Genomic DNA, 21,623 nt, shown 5'->3' on the forward strand with positions numbered 1-21,623 from the left:
AAAATTGAGAGGAAAGTACAAAGATTTCCCTTGTACACAGGCATAGCTTTCTCCATTATAGCAAACCTCCTTCCCCCCAAGACTCAGAAAACATAGGATAAAAATAGGATAAAAAGATTCTAAGGAAGAGGACTGGGGTAAAACAGCGCCTTCCAGTCCTGACAGGTCACAGAAACTCATAGCAGTTATGGTTGCCTGCACAAGACCTGTAGGCGATCAAGCCAGTCAACACTCCAGCATGATTTGAAGAAGATCATGTGAGACCCCACCCCTACCTGAGGAGAGCACTTGACAGTTGATAGCTGCTCAGGGAGGGAGAGATTGTTTTCTTTAAGGGTATGGTCCCCGGTAAATCACTGTGCTCCAGGTGATGGCCCCACCCCCACACATATACAGACAACACTAGTTGAGCTCAGTAGAGTTCAATTAAAAAAAAAGAGACAGGAAGCTGGGAAGGTGACTGTATGTGTGGAGGGGGATGCAGAGGAAGTCGGAGGCATTAGCAGAGGATTAATATGATCCAAATACATGCATCTTATGATAAGCAAAATTAACAGAATGGCTATCGTGACACATGCTGAGACCAGGTATGAACTCAACACTCTAACTCCCACCAACCAATTCTCTTAAAAAAAATAAAAAGATATAGTAAAAATGATCCCTTCCCAGAGTGATGCTTTGGTATGATTGACAGGTCTACATATATACCTCATCGTCACCCGTCTGTATTAGTGTTTACACTTTACGGTACGTGCTAGGGATTCAGACAATGAATACTGATCTGTATCCAACAGTATAGCATCATGTGGAATAATTTCTCTAATCTAAAAATCCCCCAAGCCCTGACAACTGCTGATCTCTTCACTCCCTCTGGAGCTCTGTCTTTTCCAGAATACCAGATAATTAGAACTATACGGGGTAAAAAACAAAACAAAACAAAACAAAAAACAAAAACAAAAACAAACAAAAAACAACCAACCCGTATTCAGGTTGTTATGTTGACCTAAGCATTCAGCTCCCATGGGTGTCTATCAAGGGCCATCATCAGTAGTAGATCATGAGTCACTGCCAGCTGCCTTCCAAACTGGCTGTTCCATTTGCAGACTCAGCAGCATAGTCATTCACCCTTCCATGTTGTCAGTGTTCTGCAATTTGGCCATTCTAATTGCCATGCCGGGGAATCACAGTATCCTTCTGTACACTGTATTTATTCGTGTAGAGACGACCTCACCGTTGATGTCCTGCTACTCTCCCACACTTTCTCATGCTCAGACACTTTGTGTTTCTGCTTCTCCCAGGTCCCCTCTCTCATCTCTGCTCTCCCTAGATGAGCTGCGAGTTCTTTGGGGACTGCTGGTTGGTCACCATTCACTTGTATCTGGAATCTAAGGGGATACCCGCCACTTAGTTTTGTTGCAAACACTGCCAGTGGCAGTTTGATTTTGAAGCTTAGTTATTTCTGCCTCTTATATGCTGACTTAAAATATCATCTTGGGATCTTTCTAGTGAAATTTACATACATGTCACTTCCTTCGCTTACTGTGGACCAGTGCCTTTTTGCTAACAGTTTGTGCTCTTTGCTCCCAGATTCTTTCAATCCTTCCCTTCTGGAATCTTCTGCTCCCCTGCTGTTTACTTCCCTTTCTCATTCTCCTCCATCTCCTCCACCACTTTTCTTCTTTTTCCTTTTTTAAAACACATTTCTGACAAGAATATGTTCCATCCAGTCATAGTTTTAAAAACCTGTTTCCTAACTCTTCATTCATTTCTCCTTAGTCTAAGGACAGGCAAGTCTTCAGTATGGCTTCTGCCTTCAGCAGCCATTGTCACCTGGGTAGGGTGGCAAATGCTAAGACCAGATACGAACTCAACAGCCCAGCTCCCACCAACCAAGTATGGCCTCACGTCTTCTGCCTCTGACTGTTCAAACTGTCAGAGACAGAGATCAGCACTAAGACCTTGAGCTGCTAATGTTTATTGAGGAAACCAAATGCTTTCTTAAGCGCCAAGGTCAGTTAGCTACTTTAGGTCTCTTTTGTTAGTTATTTGTTCTTCAGAGAACTTGTCCAGTGGTTGATAGGCATGTGGGTAGGTAGGAAGGTAAATGGGAGATTGATGGATAGATAGACATTTGTAGATAAATTATTGTGATAGATAAATAAATAGATGCAGATGATAGATAAGAGGAGATCAGATACATAAGAAAATCAAGAGCAGGGCATGATGACACACGCTTTTAATCCCAGCACTTGGGAGACAGAGGCTGGCGGATCTCTGTGAGTTTGAGGCCAGCCTGGTCTACAAAGAGAGATTCAGGACAGCCAGGACTAGAGAAACCCTGTCTCAAAAAAAAAAAAAAAAAAAAAAAAAAAAAAAAAAAAAAAAAAAAAAAGAAAGAAAGAAAGAAAAGAAAATCAAGAAGTCCCACAAACATGCTGCCTGCAAGCTTGAAAAAAAAGAATACTTGTATGAAGTTCAGATAAGTAAAATGGCCCAAGAAGTTTTGGGGACTAGGGGAGGCTGAAATGTCTGAGTCTGAGTCTGAATGTTCTGATGTCCAGTGGCAGAAGAATGTGGGTGTCCTAGCTCAAGGAGGGAGGGAGAGCAGATTTGCTCTGCAACCTTCTGTTTTGCTCAGGCCTTCAGCCCATTGGGTGATGTTCACGTGTTGACAAGGGTAGACTGAAGGGGAGATAAACATGTTTTTGTTTTGATCCCAAGTGTGAGATGGGGAAAGGAGCAGGATGTTTATCCACTTAGAAGTCTAACCACTTCCTGGGAGAGCTTGGTGGTTGCCAGCTGAAAAACACCCTTGAGCAGACTGAGAGGATATATATATGAGCCCCAAAAGAGGAGGCTGGGCTTATTTGGGACTTGGTATTGTTTGGCTGGTCCTCCCTGCACTTCCAGATGCTCCTAGAGAGACCCACTCCAGGGAAAGCTTCAAGGTTTTGGGTTCTGGCTGAGGCTCCGGCTTCCGGTTGCTCCAGGTTCCAGCAGCAACTTTGGTGGAATTGCTGGTATGCTGAAATCCTGCTGACTATGCCAGGAGAATTGTTCCTAGGAACTGACACCCAGAAGGTTTCATTCTTGTTTTCCTTAATCTTCTTTCCCTCTTATTTAGGCTAGTCGGGTTGTAAGGGAGGTATGCTAGTTTAATAAGTTCATAATAAAGCATAATTGTTAAGGATAATTGAGCCTACAGTAGACCTTTATTCAGTCTACTGATTCAAATGCTAATTTCTTCAGGAACCCCCCCCCCCCAGGAACACACATAAATGATGCTTACCAGTTCTCCAAGCTCTGCTCAGCCTAGTTAATTTGGTACATAAGATAAACTGTCATGCATGGGTGCATCCTCAGAAGAAATTTCCAGGTCTGTGTGTGAGCCCTCCTTCACTCCCGCAAAGCCTCAAAAGCAGCATCATTGTGTGGAGCTTGTGAATCATGCTTGGTTCGTAAGTATGGAATCTCATGGGGTGCAGAGTTTGCCCATTACCTTATGGTGATGGAATTACAGGAGTGGACCTGTGACTGTGGGACCCACTGGTGTTCATAACAAATTACTCCAAGTCAAGGCAACTTCATGGAATGTGCTTGACAGATGCCATGGTGGCTTGGAGGAAAACACTGAAAGAAGGAGATGTCATGATTCAGGAAGCAGTACATTAATGCCAATTCAGATATCTGTATGTGGTGCTTTGTTATATAAAAGGAAGGATCCAGCAAGCAAGGGGTTAAAAATAAGAGCTGCCCTACTGACTGTCACTCCTAGTGACCTAGTAGGAACTTTGTGTTTATTGTCACTGAAACTCTGAGCTCATAGGTGTTATGGATTCTAGTCCCAAACAGTGAGGAGTTCTGCTAAGTGACCACCGCAAGGGTCCCATGGATTCACAGACATCTGCAGGGCATGTTGGATGGCTTGAGTTCAGGGACAGGGGTGGTAGCCAGTGGGAGTTACCAGTCTCCATCAGCAGGTGGAAGTGAAGCTGTTTTACATAACAGCAGCAAGAAGGGATATGTGTATAATCTATGAGATGAAATTTGGTGCCTCCTGGGGTAGACAGGTGGCAAACCTAAACAGAAAGGCATGGCTGTCAAGCAAGCATGAAGGCAAGCTATCCGCCCAGTAAGGTATCTGAGCACATGCGTTAGCAGAAGAGAGGTAATGAGTTGCAGGCTTGCAATGTGTATTTAATGAGGATGGACTAAACTCTATCCTCAGGAAGGAACAGAAGCACAGAAACACTGTTCCCCATGAGCCCTGGGGAGGAAGTAGATGTGTACAGCCCCATATGGCGGTCATGAGAATGCCTTCTCACAGACCTCTGACTGCAGAGTGTAGCTGAGCTGTGTGTGGGGTGGTGGTGGTGGTGAGGGGTGGAGGATGGGGATGGGGGGGCAGGTCGGGGTTGAGGGAGGAATGGTGGAAGATACTGCAGTGAGTTCCTTGTGAGGCTCCTCTGGCAGCCACTGCTAGCCAACGACTGTGTGTAAAAAGATCCCTAAAGTCTACCTATTCTTTGGAGACACAAGATTCTTCTAATGCCAGACTTTAGCTTGAGGACTGCCTGGTGACTTGGCTGAGCCTGCCTTAGCTAAGACAGTCTTAGGGCGGGCAGCCTGCCATATTACCTGCCGGGGTTCTCCCAGAGTCTCAGTGTGAACTGAAAGCTGTCTCAGCTATACAAAGTCATGTGCCCACTTTGAAAACCCATATCGCTAGTGTCCTAGTAAAGTGCACTCACTGTAAACATTGCCTTAGCATCTGCTTCTGGGAGAACTTGTGTTTACACACACAGCTTGTACTCCAGGAGGAAGGGATGTGTTCTCAACACCATTCTCAGGCTCTGTGGCTTCCAACTTGGGGGACTGTGTGTATAGATAGGGATTTCCATTTAGGGGGAAAAAAAGACATGCCCATAGCCCAGAAAGTGTGAAGACGGAGAGGGGAGGAGACCTTGTGCTGTGGTGACCTGTGGTGGATACAGATCACTACTTCCCCACTGAGGCCTGGTCATTACCCGGTATATTGCCCGGATGGAACTCATATCCTCAGGGTTGAAACCAGTCCCCTACCCACTGAGCTACCTCACCCGGTCCCTGGTTCTAATTCTTAGGGGGCAGTTTTAACATGGTCTGGAGCTAAAAAACAGATTTTCGTGAAACACAAGGAATCTTACCATGGTGTTTCTGCCAAGGCTCAGTCTGCTACAACAAAATATACCCCATAGTGGGTGGCTTAAATGGAAGGCACTTGTTGCTTACCATTTGGAAGGAGGAGGGGGGGGGGCAGAAGGAAAGAGACAGACACACAGAGAGACAGACACAGAGACTGGTATCCTTACAAAGGTCTTCATCTGGCGCATCCCCTCGACTCACGTGTCTGCTGTTAGAATCCACAGTGTACCTCTCCTTTAATCCATGTAATTATTTCACTCCATACAGTAGTTATGCTGCTTTTGCTCCAGTGGTGGCAGGATGGATAGGTCTAAGATGTTCCCACTTCCCTTGTGGAAGATGGAATTGGACTCTGAATCAGAGCACTTGGGCCACAAAGCCTTACAAAGTGCTGTAGGCGGCTGTGAGTGGCTCCCTGAGAACATTTGTTTTTTTTTACCTCTTCCTCCCAGTAGCTGTTTTATATGCAGATTAAATGTGAAATGGGTGTGTGTGTAATATTACAATGTTCTTGACAGCTGTGGAAGTCTTTGTGCCCAAATCAAGAAGAAAGAAACCTGAAGCACAAGGCTAGGGCTGTTTTACTGGGAGTCTAAGGTAGCTGAAAAGACATTGCAAGGTATGGTGCCATTAAGTCACTGACTTCATTCAGAGTTTAGTGATATCACTACTGGGCTGGAGAGATGGCTCAGCGGTTGGGAGCACTGACTGTTCTTCCAGAGGAGCCGGGTTCAATTCCCAGCACCCACATGGCAGCTCACAACTGTCTGTAACTCCAAAATCTGACACCCGTAGACATACAATGCACATAAAATAAAAATAAATAAATTTTAAAAAATGATATCACTACTCTTTTTTTTTAATATCATGAAAATGTCCTTATTGTTACTGTCCTTAATTGTTACTGTACTACAAATGCCAAGGATCTAGAAGGACAAAAATTTGACAGCTGACAGGCCATCTCTGTGAGGCTCCTGGACAGTTGGTACCCTAGGGCTCCCAGATGTCCATCATGAATATGTGGTCCTGGGCCCCATGTGGCATGCCCTCCCACAGAGCTCTGTCGGGCTCTCATAGTGTTAAACCACGTCTTCACTTTGGCTGCAGGCACATTCATGCTTCTCACAAGAGCCCCCCTGCCCCCTCCCCCCCCCCCCCCCCGTCCCCCGCCATGAGCTTATCTGGGTACGGGGTGTTTTAGAAAACGGCCTCCATCTCCGGCACCTGCGGCTGTGGGACTCGGAACCGGGTTTGTTGCCTCCTGGGCTGGAGTCTTGGAACCTCAGCCCGAGGGGGGCACTGGCTCCTCTGGGTTCGGTTCCATGAGCTCCTGGTCTCTGTGGTCACCTTCCGGACGTAGGTGGTTGTCAAGAGTTCACGTGGCCTCCGTGGTTCAGGTTGCCCCATTGGTTCTCACTGTCACCCAGGCTTTGAGCTTCCTCATAGAGGTCACCACCTACTGCAGCTGCTACCCCTGCACTCCCGCCCACCCCCGTCCCCCGTGCCCCCAGGAAATAATAGTAGCCCTGCTCATAGCCCTCCAGAAGACAGGAGTTGTCAACCATTGCCGTTGTAGAGGTGTTCCCTGGCTGCTGGACTTGAGAAGACTAGCGGCCTGTATTTTGTTGGGGTCTTTGGCAACCGACGTAAGTTTGCAACACCTTTTCTGTTATTTCTTAGTGGGTTCCCGAGCAGTATGTTATCTGGTTGTTTCCCACTCCGTGGTGAGATGAGGCCTGTGTCTAGCTGTCTCTCCCCATCTATTCATGTCCAGCCATACAAAGCCCTCTTTGGACTTTGTTTGTAAGGAAAGTAGTAAGCCGCGTGGCCAAGCTATCGCTTTGGATAATTTGTTTTGTGATGTGAGTAGTTAAATGTTTTTAACAAGTTTATCAGTCCCACTTGCTAAACAAATGTTAAAAACCGGAACCGTGGCACTAAAAGCCAAAGCAAATAGGATGAGTGTCGCTGACTTACACATTTCCTTTTCACAATAAACCTGAGTTCAAAGAAGCTACGGAAAGGCAAAGTGTACTTTCTAGGTGCAATTCAAGTCAATAAACATTGACTCTTAAAGGTCCTTTTACCTCCCCTGGCCTGTTACAGTGGGTTCTTTATTCAAGTAGTTGCTTAGCTCCAATTCCTGAACTATTTCTAATTGAGATTATCAAAGAGTATGCACAGAGACAAAGAATTCTAAAGGCTCCCGTATGGTTCAGTGATTTTCCTCTCTGCTTTGCCTCCCTTCCCCCCACAAAAAAGGAAAAAATTTAGCCCCAATATTTAAGAAACAGCTTCATAAATAGGAATAGAAATAATACTGGATTCAGAGATTTTTTTTTCTCTCCTATCTGGTTTATTTGTTTGGGGCCATACCAATCTACATTTCTCAAGACCTTACCAACCAAAACTGTTACCTGGGCTCCATAGACTATGATATGGCTTGTACTCTGACAGAGAAAGAATTCTTTTGTATAAAGCAGAAGTTCCTTGGAAAGCAGGCAAGCAGGTAATGCTCAGATCTGTGACCCTCACCAGCATATTCTGGCATATCTGCTGCTCAAAGCTCAGTAGCTCTCTGGGCTCTCTATCAAATATTCACACCAGGGTTTCTAGGGATGCTTGTAGATTTTGAGAAAGCCTACTTTTGTTTTGTTTTGTTTTGGTTTTTGGTTTTTTGAGACAGGGTTTCTCTGTGTAGCCTTGACTGTCCTAAACTCGCTTTGTAGACCAGGCTGCCCTCGAACTCACAGCCATCTGCCTCCCTTGGCCTCCCAAGTGCTGGGATCAAAGGCATGGGCCACCATGCCCAGCTTAGAAAGCCTAATATATATATGTATATTTAAGATTTATTGATTTATTATGTATATAGTGTTCTGGTGAGTACACCTGCTTGCCAGAAGAGGGCACCAGATCTCATTACAGATGGTTATGAGCCATCATGTGGTGGTTGGGAGTTGAACTCAGGACCTCTAGAAGAGCAGGACAGTGCTCTTAACCTCTGAGCCATCTCTCCAGCCCAAGCCTAATATTTTTTAGTGAAAAAAACTGAAGACATTTTGGAAACAGTGTCTTGGGGCAGGGAGGTTGGTGTCAAGAGGAACAACTTTTTTTTTTGAAAGTGATAAGCCTTGGTGAATGACAACCAGGTTTGATGCAAATTAGAGCCCCATGGATAGGTTCCTGAAAGCCATCCTTGTGGGTGCTAGGGGTCCACGAAGACTGAGGTAAGAACCTCTGCTATGGCCTTGGCCTGAATAGACAGAAGCTGGGTGTATGTTGGCTAGATGTGGAGTGACTCAAATGACAGGCGGCCTGCTCAGGAAGGTCAGGAGGGACATCAACCTGGGATCTGAACATTGCCCGGGCACCTGTAGTTTGTTTTTTGGACACATGGCACCAGCTCACAGAGGGCAAATATTTTCTCCTTAAAAGTTTACTGGGATAGAAATGTCATTCATAAAATTAAAAAAGTATTTATTTATTTATTGTTATGTACACAGTGTTCTGGTTCTGCCTGCGTGTCCACAGGTCATCAGATCACATTATAGATAGTTGTGAGCCACCATATGGTTGCTGGGAATTGAACTCAGAACCTCTGGAAGAGTAGTCATTGCTCTTAACCTCTAGCCATCTCTCCAGCCCCTTCATTAATAAGTTTTAAAAAGGTTACACAGTGAGGAAGCAGCTTTATTTTATTTTATTTTTTTAATCAAGGAGCCTTAAGTACCATCTACGTTAATTTTTGTTTTGTTTTGGAGGCAGGGTCTCATATATCTCAGGTTGCTGGCCTTGAACTTGTTATAAGACTGAGGCTAACTCTGAAGTCTTCATCCTCCTGCCTCTACCTCCCCAGTGCCGGGATCACAGATGTGTGCCACTCTGTCTGACTCCGTCTTTAGTAACACTGTCTGTCTTCCCTCCTCTCTCTGGTGGAAAGTCAGCATTGCTTCGTCAGCCATCTTATGCTCACAGTGAGCCTGATGTAGGTTATTTTCTGCACTTCTCGAGGGTCCTAGTGCTTGTCCTGGTGTCAACCTGTGACAGATGGAGCTGTCACTCTACCTGGTTCTTGGTCAGCAGGTCCTACTAGTGAAGCTTGGGATTTCATTGCATCAAATTCTCACCCATCCCCCACTGGAAAGGCCGCCGAGGATACTGCTTTTTGCCTGGGCAGCTGTCTCTTTTGTTTAGGCTGTTGTACAAGCAGCTATAGACCTACTTGGATACAAGGACTATATGACTTCCACAAACCCAGCTCCCCAGTTAGTCTCAAACATGTAGTAGAACACTCATCTTCCTTCCTGTTTGTAGGCAAGAACACCCACATCTCTTCAACTCCAAGAATCCTCGAAAGGTGCCAGAGTCCCTTGAGCTCAGACCTGATCAGGTCCACAGAAGAAATAAATTGCCCCAAAAGAGGAACCTGTGGAGATCCAAGTGCTAGTTCTGGGCATGCTCAGACAAAGAAACCCAGGGATGCGATAGCTTCAACCTACCTTAATACAGGACTTGGGTCCACAGTCTGTCCAGTAGGGTACCTCACTGATGAGACCACAGCATCCAGGGGAACCTGGTTTTGCCTGAAAGAAAGATCTGGGCAGGTGATTCTGTGAGCAGACACGAGTTTCAAAGAGGCTTGCTGAACGCTCACATCAGAAACTTCGAGGGTAGACCAAGGAGGGGACAATACTTTTGGGGGGAGCCCTGGTTAGTTGAGGGCAATCAAGCTAACCTTGTGAGAGTAAGAGAACGATTCTACCCCAGAATGATACCTCAAGGCAAAAAGACCCTGCAGCCATTGAAGCCGACACCTGGGGATGCGTTTTCATTTTATATCCCAGGGCCTTTAGCCTGGTGGAGTATGTCCACCACTTTGATAGTGCAAACAGTCTTCCTTTTCTTTTAATCATGATTGCAAAACTAAACTGAGCGGACGCAGGATGTATCGGCACCAGCATCGTGCTCTCATAATTTCCTCCGTCCGAGAGGAGTCTCTTCGAGGCCCCCACGATAGATCCCCAAACTGGCTTGCCAAGTATGTGGGTCACCTGAAAAATCTTGTGAACTCCTAGTGTCCTCAGGACTTGCCTTTTAGGGTGTGTGGGGGAGGAGCTTAGGGAAGGGAAGGGCTTCCTGGGGAGTTCTGTTTAGTCTTAATCTGCCAATGATTTACTTTTCTGTATGTGGTTGAATTAGAAGATTGGGCAGGGAGTTATCAGAGCATATACAGGAAAAAAACTGCGTCCTCACTTCTTAGACCTCAAGTACTGGTGAACTGCAGGTCCCTGGCTGGAAGGTAAGTTCTGGGCTCCTGGATTTGAGTTTTCTGAAAGAGTTACGTGGAAGGCAAAAAATAATTTTTTTTCCTTTTGTTTCCTTGACTGGTTTAGAAGAGTTAGAATGCTATTGACTAGCAAGAGAGACGACGGGCAGTTTATCATAGTCAAGCTTTATTGGCATGCTTTGGAGAAGACTGATTGCTCTATATCATTATCTATATTATTATCTTTATATTAGCATCTATCTATTTCTATCTATCTATATATTGTTCTGGCAGGTATTGTTTATCAGATTAAGAATGTTTCTTGTAATTTTTTTTTTTTTTTTACAAAAGTCATGAATGTATGTCAGAATTTCCCTTATTTTTGACATCTAAAGACTCAGAATAGTCTGGCGTTTGATTTTCTTTTCTTCTGTTCAGACAGTTCATGCATTAATAGTATGTATATTAAACAATCGAATGTCTTACTATATAAATCTAAACCTAAGATGAATTTTTAAAAAAAATATTGCCAGGCTTGACTTGATTATATTCCCCTTGGGATTTCTTCCGCCTAAATCGGTAAGCGATCCTCTTACTCATTCGTTCTCTTGCCTGCTGTCTCCATCAGGACCACCAGAGCGAACGCTAATGAACTCTGTTGCCTGGAGACGCCCTGAGGACTGGAGGATATGCTGAGGGAACTTCATCTCTACCTGTCCCTGGTCCTACTGTTTGCCTGTGGCCTGCTGTACCAGCTCACCCTGAGGTCTCAGTGCTTCTTTGCCTGCCTGCCTCCCTTCATGTCTCCACAGGGGCCAGAAAGCCTCCTGAGCAATGGACGGAGCGTTGTGTTCATAGAGACCTCTGAGAGAGTGGAGCCACCTCCACTGGTCTCCTGTGCCGTGGAGTCTGCTGCGAAAATCTACCCTGAACAGCCCATCATCTTCTTTATGAAAGGGCTTAGCAATGCCATGGAGCTGACTTCAAATGCCAGCTACCCAGCCTTCTCCCTCCTGTCAGCCATTGGCAATGTTTTCTTTGTGCCTTTGGACATGAAAAGACTATTTGAAGACACGCCCTTGTTTTCATGGTACACCAAAGTAAGTGTTCAAAGCATCGAGAAAGTCTGCATTGGGAGGGAGAAACAGAACCTTCAGGAAATGAGTCCAACACCCTCACTGTAGACAGGCAAACTGAGGGCAAGGGCTCAGGACAGTAGGTTAGTCTAGTCTAGAAACTCAGGCTAGTGGCTTCCTGATTGCCCTCTGTTCACCCTGTGCAGTTCTGGCTCAGACAAATGGGAGACGTGCCAGTTCCCACTGGTGATTGCACAGGTTTCCTTTGCATCGAGGCTTATTTCCTTGAGGCTCTTTGGTGTATTGGAGGCTTCTCTTAACTGAATGAGTTGATAATCTTTCCTAGGCATAAGGAGGCCTTATTTTTCATTATCACTTAAAACCCATCTATGCTAACCCTTTGAACGCCAGAGGCAGAAAGGAGGCAATATTTAAAGTGAAAGTGACGCAGGTTGAGAATTCAGGAAGGATCGGTGGTCTGCTGCTCCATCAGATTGGGTTGTGGCAAGATGTGACTGAGAAGACCCGGAACGCGTAGGAATCCGATGGTCCGCCTCTTGTGGCAGTATGTCATAATAAAGGAAATAGTATGTCAGTGTAGTGCTGGCCGCAGAGGACACACAGTTGGGTAACGCATAAGGGAATTTAGAAGGCAGTTACTCAAGGATTCCATTAGACAGTCTTAGTTGAGCTTTTTAACTGACGTCTTCAGGAGAGTCTAAGACAACTCAGAATCATTTCAGCTGTGTGACCATCCCAGTGTTAAAGAGAACTGAGGAAGCTTTCATGGGGCACACGCCAGTGATCCCACTACTTGGGAGGTGGAGGTAGGGAGGTCAGGAATTTAAAGTCATCTTTGGTTTCATAGGAAGTTGTAGGGCAGCCTGGGCTACTTGAGATTCTGTCTCAAAGAACCAAGAGTTCTAAAACCTAAAGACAATTCAGGCCCCCTCTCCCCGCAACAAACAAAACAAAACAAAAATCGTAAAGAAACTACACACAATAGATGTTTGAACAGGATTGAAATGGAATCGACTTTCAAAAATGTTGATCTTATAAAGAAAGTTATTCTTTTTTAAAAAAAATATTTATTTGCTATGTACACAATGCACATTAGATCATATTATAGATGGTTGTGAACCACCATGAGGTTGCTGGGACTTGAACTCAGGACCTCTGGAATAGCAGTAAGTTCTTTTAACCGCTGAGCCATCTCTCTAGCTCCAAGAAAATTATTCTTAAGGACAGAAATAATATAAAAGTTGGTGCCATAAACTTTTGTATGCCATATGAAGTTCTATCTAAATTCTAACTTGCCCTGGACCAAATGTCAGCAAATATTTAAGCTTTGTGAGCTAAGTAGCAAAAGAGAGGCTATTGTGTCTGTCCCTGTGTTAGTTTACAAAGGTTCCCTTAGCAAATGATCTCAGAATTGGTGGCCGACAGCAACACAGATTTCCCTCTCAGCTCAGCAAGCCACAGTCACATCAGGGGCTTGGGTTTTTTTGTTTGTTTGTTTGTTTGTTTTTTGTTTTTATCAGCTTCTGGTAGCCAAACTGTCCCTTGGTCTGTAGCCCATCAGTTCACTGGCTGCCTCCTTCTTCAACCCCCACTATACCTCTGTGTATGTAGAGTCTCTGCCCACCTGGATCATTAAATCTGTGGTATTCTCAAGGACTCATTAGGGTAATTCAGGATCAACACCCCATGTCAGTGTCCTTAACTTGTCACATTGGCAAGGATCCTCACGCCTTATCTACAGGTTCCAGGAATCTGGTATCTTTGGGTGGTCTTTATTCGACCTACTTTAGCATAGTCATAAAAGGAAAAGAAACTCCTGCCCTGGCTTGCCTCATTCCCTGGGCTCTGGTGGGTTGGTGTGTGGCTGGCAGGCTTGAATCTAGTTGCTGTTATTTGGAAACATTTGTCACACTAAGCTGTAAGCCTGAGGGGACCCTTCTAGTAGATCAGGCTGGGGTTGAGGGCAGCTTTTGGGGGTCAGTTTCTTTTAGGGGTGCTCCGGAGATGTTTAGATGCGAAAGCCACATCTGTTTGTTATAAGAGCCTGGAAATAGCAAACTGAGATTAGCCAGGAGGAAGTGGATCAGTTCAAATGTAGTAAGTGTCCATCTGCTGCTAGTCTTGGCAGTTGCCAGTGGCAGGGTTCCTGGAAAGCGGGTGTCACTGTCCCAGGAGCAGCAGGGGAGGTAACAGCCAGGAAGGCAGGCACTAGAGATAGAGACAACAGCCAGCTTTGTCCCTGTGGCTCTAAAGACGCTGGAGGATGGCCCCGGACTACACAGCTTTCCCATGCTTGGACTAGATTCCTCTTATCTAAACTGTAGTTTGCTCCTTGGGGGTGGGGGATATCTCAAAGATTGCAGTTTTTGGGATGCCGTACACTACATCTTTTTTTCTCATGGTTGAATTATTCCATAAGAACATTAAGCCAGGCGGCCGTGCCTTATGCCTTTAGTCTCAGCACTTGGAAGGCAGAGGTAGGTGGCTCCTCTGAGTCCGAGGCCAGCCTGGTCTACGGAGCAAGTTTCAGGACAGCCAGGGCTACCTAGTGAGAGACTATCTCAAAGAGAACCGCACACACAACCGCGTTCTGGTTCTGAACTAAGGACACTTTAGCTCTTACAGTGTGGTACGTAAATAACCTCTTGAAACTAAAGACGTCCTTTGTAGCAAAGCTTGGGTTGCACTAAGATGGACCTAGATTTTACATGTTAGATTTTAGGAGCAAAGTGGGCCCTGAGATTCTGAGTCTGTAGGGCTTTGTGCTGGGGTGTGTAACCATAGCACCCAGACCGTGATATTCTTGAGGGATCTGAGCCACGGCATGTTCTGTCCCAGTTGGGACTCATTTGGAGATAAATGGGGGCATGTGTTAGAGAGGGTTCATGGTGACGTCACTTCCTAAGGACTGCTGGGTCAGCTACATGGGCCCCACAGGCAGTTGTAGCTCTTGAAGATGTCCGGGATCAGCATGGCCGTAGTTCTCAGTCTCTTGCCCCGTCCCAGGTGGATGGCAGTCTAATATTCACATCCAGGCAGGTTCCTCTTCTGTTTTGCTGAGGCTTCTATATCCTTTGTCTCTTAGTTCAGTCATGACCCTCATATCCTCAAGTTATCCTGATGTTTACCAAAGCAGAGTTTCTTGCGAAGGAGTGAGTGTCTGAAGGCAGGCTGCTTAGGTTCAGTTCACCCCTGTGCCTGGGGACAAATGACCGAACGTCCCGAACCCTCAGCTTCTCATCCCATAGGTAGAATGACCATGTACCCCATTCTCTGCAGATCTGTGCAGGTTACAAAGTGTTCGGAACGATCATTGGTACGCGCTAGCTACTGTTCCTGAGGTTTCAGGAATTGTAAATGACTGCCTGATTTTCAGCAACTGAGGTGTTTTCTACAGAGGTTTTGTTAGCTTGCTCTTGTTCATAGTAGAATGTTTTTATTTTTATTTTTTTTAGATTTATTTATTTATTACATATACAGTGTTCTGCCTGCATATCAGAAGAGAGCACCAGATCTCATTTTAGATGGTTGTGAGCCATCATGTGGTTGCTGGGAATTGAACTCAGGACCTCTTGAAGAGTAGACAGTGCTCTTAACCACTGAGCCATGTCTCCAGCCCCCTTATAGTAGAATCTTAACAACTCTGTTTTTGAACAAGACCAAAGGTCCTTTCTTAATCTTTTATTTGATATTTTTAAATTCAGAAAAATATATTTGGTTTTTTAATTCAAACTCTTACCATTCCAAAGGGAAATGCTAAGATGTTTACGGATCATTTTTATTCCTTTGGGTTCCTCTTCCATTTTGCTTGTATTTTAGGTGTAGAGTCATTCTTTCCTATCCCCCTACACAATAGCAAAGCCTGATCTGCTTTTATGTGCAATATGGACCCTGACCGCTTCTCTCATCCCCACTGGCTTATCACCCTGGTCCAAGCATAGATTGACTCCACAAATTCCTAGCCTGTTTCTTTGCCTCTGTCCTCATCGGTTCCACTACTACCCCAGATTCTTGTCCACACGGCAGCCAAAGTGACCTTTGGAAAGCCCATTCAGATTACATCACTCCTTTCTGCTCAGCATTCCAGATAAATTCAACTCTTGATCCCAATCTGCATGGTCTGACCCTCCTTTCCCATACCCTGCTCTGCTGTCATTGGCTTCCCCCTCCCTCCACTCTGCTTCTGCCTTAGGGCCCTCACACTGGCTGACCGCTCCTCTTAGAGCTTCCGCCTGGATGTGTCCACGGGGCACCCATCCACCCATCTGCTGGAACCTAATAGGACATTGTGTCCCCTCTCGCCCCTTTATTGTCCCCTCACCTGGGTCTTTTTATTCCCTTCATATTCCTCCTCAACACCCAACACAGTATATATTTGTTTATTGTCAATCTCCTCCTAATGAGGATTTTTGCCATGTGTTCACTGCTGTGCTTTTAGCAGCTTCATGGTGCTTGGTGCATGGTAAGCAGGTCCTCGCTGAATTTTATAGAAAGGCCTAAAGCAAAGAAAGGCACACATTCATGCACCCTCAGATTCTTTTTCTTTCCCCCCAATTTTGAGAAATTGGAGTTTTGAGAAATTAAGAATTTTGAGAAAAATCTACATGATTTTTAAAAAGTTTCCTAGCCTTTAAAAAAAAAAAAACAATCTTAAACATTTTGAGGACTTGAAAAAAAAAAATCCAAGCCGGTTGGGGTGGTGCATGCCTTTAATCCCAGCACTTGGGAGGCAGAGGCAGGCGGATCGCTATGAGTTCAAGGCCAGCCTGGTCTACAAAGTGAGTCCAGGACACCCAAGGCTAACACAGAGAGACCCTGTCTCGAAACAACAACAACAACAACAAAAATCCAGCTTTCACGGTTTCATATCTGTGGTTAGTATAATCCACATGGAAGAATGACCCATACTGTGCATTGTGAAATTCCAGCTGAAGTTTCCTACCTTTCCACTGCTTTGATGAAAAGTTTTTTTTGCTTTTCAAAAAATCTTTAGTGGGTGCTGAACATCTTTGCATTGGTACCATTTGCTATAGACTCAAGGAAAAATGGGGGAATGAACGTAAATTGAAAAAAAAAAAGTATAAAGTTTGGCTTGCTGTCAAATCGATTTTGGGGCATCAGCCTTGTTGCATTCCTTCTTAGACACCCTTACGGCTTGGGGGCTCATCCGTACCTCTTCCGTAGGTCAACAGCAGTACAGAGAAACACTGGCTCCATGTGAGCTCCGATGCATGCCGCCTGGCTGTCATATGGAAGTATGGTGGCATCTACATGGACACTGATGTCATCTCCATCCGGGCCATCCCTGAGGAGAACTTCTTGGCAGCACAGGGTTCCCGGCACTCCAGTAACGGGGTATTTGGGTTCCTCCCCCACTACTCCTTTCTGTGGGCCTGCATGGAGAACTTTGTTGAGCACTATAACTCACGCATTTGGGGCAACCAGGGTCCCAATTTGATGACAAGGATGTTAAGAGTGTGGTGCAGACTTAAAGACTTCCAAGAGTTGGGTGACCTGAAGTGTGGCAACATTTCGTTCCTTCATCCTGAGCGATTTTACCCCATCCCCTACCCGCAGTGGAGGCGCTACTACCAAGTGTGGGACACGGAGCCGAGCTTCAACGCCTCCTATGCGCTGCATCTGTGGAACTACATGAACCAAGAGGGCAGGACTGTGGTCAGTGGAAGCAACACTCTGGTGGAGAATCTCTTTCGAAAGCACTGCCCCAAGACCTACAGCGTTCTGATTCAAGGTGCAGAAGGGATAGTGTCCAGGGAACCAAGTACAGGTACCAGATAGAGGGCCACTGCTGCTGTGGGAAACTGGACCCTTCCTGGGCTGCCACACTTTTCACTTGGTCTCCATTGTCTCTGGGGGCTAGGAGTTAATCCACATCTTCAGAGTTAACTTTCTATGGGCATGACAGAATGGTTCCTAAGAAAACAGCCTGTAAAGATAAACACTATCCTTCATGGGATAGCAAGTCTGAAGGCAGATAATTTAGGATGGGTCTATTAACAGGTATATCGTTGGGGACCCATGCTTGAATCTTCCTGTTGTCCTAGTGTGTGCAGGCCATGCTCCATGTGGATGCTGGACTTTCAGCCCACCCAGACACTAGGATGTCAGAAGGAAGATTAAAAAAAAATGCATTTCATAAGATGTTATGCACATCCTATACAATTGCAAATACCATGTATCTTTGTATTTCCATGGCTAGATTGTAGCTGCAAGGGAGGCTGGTAGGTAGCTTAGAGGTCTGTTTCTGTTCTATTTTTATCAAATAGTGTAAGATGAATTTTTAACACCTGTCGGAATGAAAGGAGCCTGGTGGTTGTTTTGATTTTTGAGAAAGGATCCTTCTATGCAGTTCTGGCTGTCCTAGAACTCACTATTTTATTTATCTTGTAGAATTGGAGGCTAAAATCTTGCTTGTGATGACTCTGTCTGTTTGGCATCTAGTGAAGCCATCACAGAGGATGACATGACCGGAAACATGTAGAAGATGATCACATGATGAATCGGGAAGCCAGAGACGCTCAGGAACCAGTCTCTCCCATCCCCCACCACCAGGGGGATAGTGTCAGAGGGAAGGTCTTGTATCTCAGGCAGGCCTCAAACTCTAGGTCCTTTTGCCCAAGCCTCCGAGGGCTGGGAATTAAAGGTGTGTGCCACCATGGCCGGCTCGGGGTTCCTTTTTTTTGCAGGAACTAACTAGAATCCTATCAAAAGTACATGAATTCCTTCGGATGATGGAACCCTCCCATGACCCAGTTACAGTCCACTTCTTCAAATGTTCTGTCACTTCTCAATGCCATCACAATGGAGACTGAGCTTAAAACACACGAAACCATGTATAAACGGCAGCAGTGCTCATTAACTCATTAACTTGGTATATATTAATTGATCTTCCTGTGTACCGAGCACTAATTTAGGGGCCAAAGAAGCAGTCTTGGTCCCAGCACATGTATTCTAATTACTGGCCACTTGTTTTTAGGACAGTCCCTCCCTGTCCACACCTGCCTTCCCCACACTGCCCTTTTCCTCCAACACACATTTACCCTGCCATCTCAGCTGTTGTTTAAGAGCAAATTTTAAGCTCAAGGACTCTACTTTCCTTCATAGATTAAAAAAAAAATTAGCTTTCTCCAAGCATGTTGTGCATCATAAACATACGTAGTTTTTATTTTTTCAATTAAAATAAAAACAAATTCATTTCCAATGTTCAGGAGGCATGAAAATGAATATTTTTCTCTCTATAAGCAGTGATAGGCCAAGATTTTCTAGAACTACTTCTTGGTTCTTTCATTTATGGAAAATTTACATTTTTTCCAAACACAAAATTATGATGTCTTAATGAATCTACATCCATCTGTTTTCTCATTTCTTAAATTTTCCTCTTCAAGAATCATGACTCTGGCCGGGCGTGGTGGCGCACGCCTATAATCCCAGCACTCGGGAGGCAGAGGCAGGCGGATCACTGTGAGTTCGAGGCCAGCCTGGTCTACAAAGTGAGTCCAGGATGGCCAAGGCTACACAGAGAAACCCTGTCTCGAAAAACCAAAAAAAAAAAAAAAAAAAAAAAAAAAGAATCATGGCTCTGATAGTCTTACTTAAAAAAAAAAAAAAAAGACAAACTGGTGAAGCCAGGCGTGGTGGCACACACCTGTATTCCTAGCACTTGGGGAGGCAGAGACAGACGGATTTCTGTGAGTTTGAGGCCAGCCTGGTCTACAAAGTGAGTCAAGGACAGTCCTGGACTCGAGGCCTGTCTTGAGAAATAACCCAAACCAAACCCAAACCAACCAACCAAAACAAACCAAGCCAAACTGGTGAGATGGCTCACTGGGCAAAGATACCTGTTGGGCCAAACTTGCACACACCCACACTAAACAAAACACATAAATGTAAAAGAAACCAAACAACCCAAAACACAAATCCTGTGTCCTGCCTTAGGTTTATTTATTCCGTTACTTGCTGGGTTCTCTGATACTTGACCCTGCAGTCAGGCTGTGTGCCCCTCTCCGTCAGGAGGATGATGCCCTCTTTGTGTCCCTGGGACAGTGAACCCTGGCAATTAATTCTCCACTGGTGAGGATTCCCCCACTGGCTCTGTTGGGAAAGAGTGCAGTCATCCATGTTGGCTTTTTTTTTTTTTTTTTAAACCACTGGATTTGAAGAACGCTCTCCAACTACTAATCTTCCTGAACACGAAAGTTTGAGGGACTTGAGTGACAACCTTTTCAACTTCTCAAAAATATATACTGTTTTCAGTGAGAGCAAATAGGTCAATAACAATGTCATACATATGTCTTTATTCTGGGTTATACTTGTATGGGTTTTTTGAGGCAATGATGTATAGAAAAGTCCTTAGTTTTGCAGTAAGATGAGTTTTTGATTATTAAGTATGAAAGATAAATGAATAACTTATGTAAAGAGTACCATTTGTATGATAGAAAAGAGGGAGTTTAAAACACTGATGGTAGTTTGGAGGAAAACTGAGCAATACAATTTCCTTACTCATTTTGGAAAGGTTGATAGTTACCAATGTTAACCTGGCAATGTATATTTTCTTATTCTCTACAGCATGTATAGCATGTAATAACATTTTAAAATGTTGGCGTATTTTTCTACTTTTATTCATTTGTAACCTCCCTGTATGTTATGAACAGTACTACTTTAATATTATGTTGCAATATTTTCTGTCTGTTTTTTTAAATTTTTTTTATTAATTTATTCTTGTTACATCTCAATGGTTATCCCATCCCTTGTATCCTCCCATTCTTCCCTCCCTCCCCTTTTCCCCTTATTCCCCTCCCCTATGACTGTTCCTGAGGGGGAGGATTACCTCCCCGTGTATATGCTCATAGGGTATCAAGTCTCTTCTTGGCAACCTGCTATCCCTCCTCTGAGTGCCACCAGGTCTCCTCCCCCTCCAGGGGACATGGTCAAATGTGAGGCACCAGAGTACGTGAGAGAGTCATATCCCACTCTCCACTCAACTGTGGAGAATGCTCTGACCATTGGCTAGGTCTGGGTAGGGGTTTAAAGTTTACCGCCTGTATTGTCCTTGGCTGGTGCCTTAGTTTGAGCGGGACCCCTGGGCCCAGTCTGTGTTTTTTATTAATTTATTCTTGTTACATCTCAATGGTTATCCCATCAGTCTGTTCTCTTTTGATTTTACTGTTTAAATTTAAAAGATATTCTTTGGTAATTTCACACGTGAGTACAATGCATTTAGATTATATCTGCCCATTTAGATTATGTTTCCCCTCTAACCCGTGTCTTCCTCCTCCTCCTCTTTTTCTTCTACCCACTGAGTCCAGTTAGTACCGCTTGTATGTGCATGGCTGTAGGGCACCATCCACAGGAATATGAGCAACCTGCCACAGGCCATACAGCTGGGGAAAAAAATGGACTCTTCCCTATCCCAGAATCCACCAACTGACAACAGCTCCTCAGATAGAGCAGGGGCCTCATGAGTCCCTTCCTTCTCCTGCCGGAGTGTTGACTGGGTTGATCTTGGACCAGAGGCTACATTTTGGCTGTTATGAATAATACTATTTTATTTTATTTTACATTGTGCATGTGCCTCTGTAGTCCCAAAGGTCAGAGAACAACTTTCAGGAGTTGGTTCTTTTCCTTTTACCATGTGGGTTACAGGAATTCAACTCAGGATGTCAGACTTGATGGCAAAGCCCTTTCCCTAATGAACCAATCTTGCCAGCCAGATAGTGCTATTTTAAACACCCATGTCCCGTGACCAAGGCAACTACTATAAAGGATTGCATTTAATCAGGGGCTTTACAGTTCCAGAGATTTGTTCCATTATCACCACTGAGGGGCGGGGCACATGGCATCAGGCAGGTGTCCTGCTGGAGAAGTAGCTGCAATGCATCCCAATACATAAGCAGAGAGAAAGGAAGGAAGACTGGGTTTGGTATAGGCTTTTAAAAACCTCAGAGCCAAGCCGGGCGTGGTGGCGCATGCCTTTAATCCCAGCACTCGGGAGGCAGAGGCAGGCAGATCGCTGTGAGTTGGAGGCCAGACTGATCTACAAAGCGAGTCCAGGACAG

The 21,623-nt window shown here is 44.9% G+C and overlaps 1 protein-coding gene across 1 annotated transcript; it reads left to right on the forward strand.

The window, feature by feature from the left end:
* The first annotated feature begins 11,079 nt into the window (after positions 1–11,079).
* A4gnt (alpha-1,4-N-acetylglucosaminyltransferase) lies at positions 11,080–17,493 on the forward strand. Its single transcript, XM_051140632.1, has 2 exons — positions 11,080–11,550; positions 16,732–17,493. The coding sequence occupies exons 1-2, from the start codon at positions 11,140–11,142 to the stop codon at positions 17,344–17,346; spliced, it is 1,026 nt and encodes a 341-aa protein (XP_050996589.1). The 5' UTR covers positions 11,080–11,139; the 3' UTR covers positions 17,347–17,493.
* The last annotated feature ends 4,130 nt before the right edge of the window (positions 17,494–21,623 follow it).

This window comes from Acomys russatus, chromosome 32, assembly GCF_903995435.1.
Source record: "Acomys russatus chromosome 32, mAcoRus1.1, whole genome shotgun sequence".
Classification (NCBI taxonomy): Eukaryota; Metazoa; Chordata; class Mammalia; order Rodentia; family Muridae; genus Acomys; species Acomys russatus.

Excerpts from the sequence above, each read along its gene's own strand:
- A4gnt (XM_051140632.1), top strand. The coding sequence starts at position 11,140 with ATGCTGAGGGAACTTCATCTCTACCTGTCCCTGGTCCTACTGTTTGCC. Across the intron at positions 11,551-16,731 it reads TGTTTTCATGGTACACCAAA|GTCAACAGCAGTACAGAGAA; the intron begins GTAAGTGTTCAA and ends CCTCTTCCGTAG.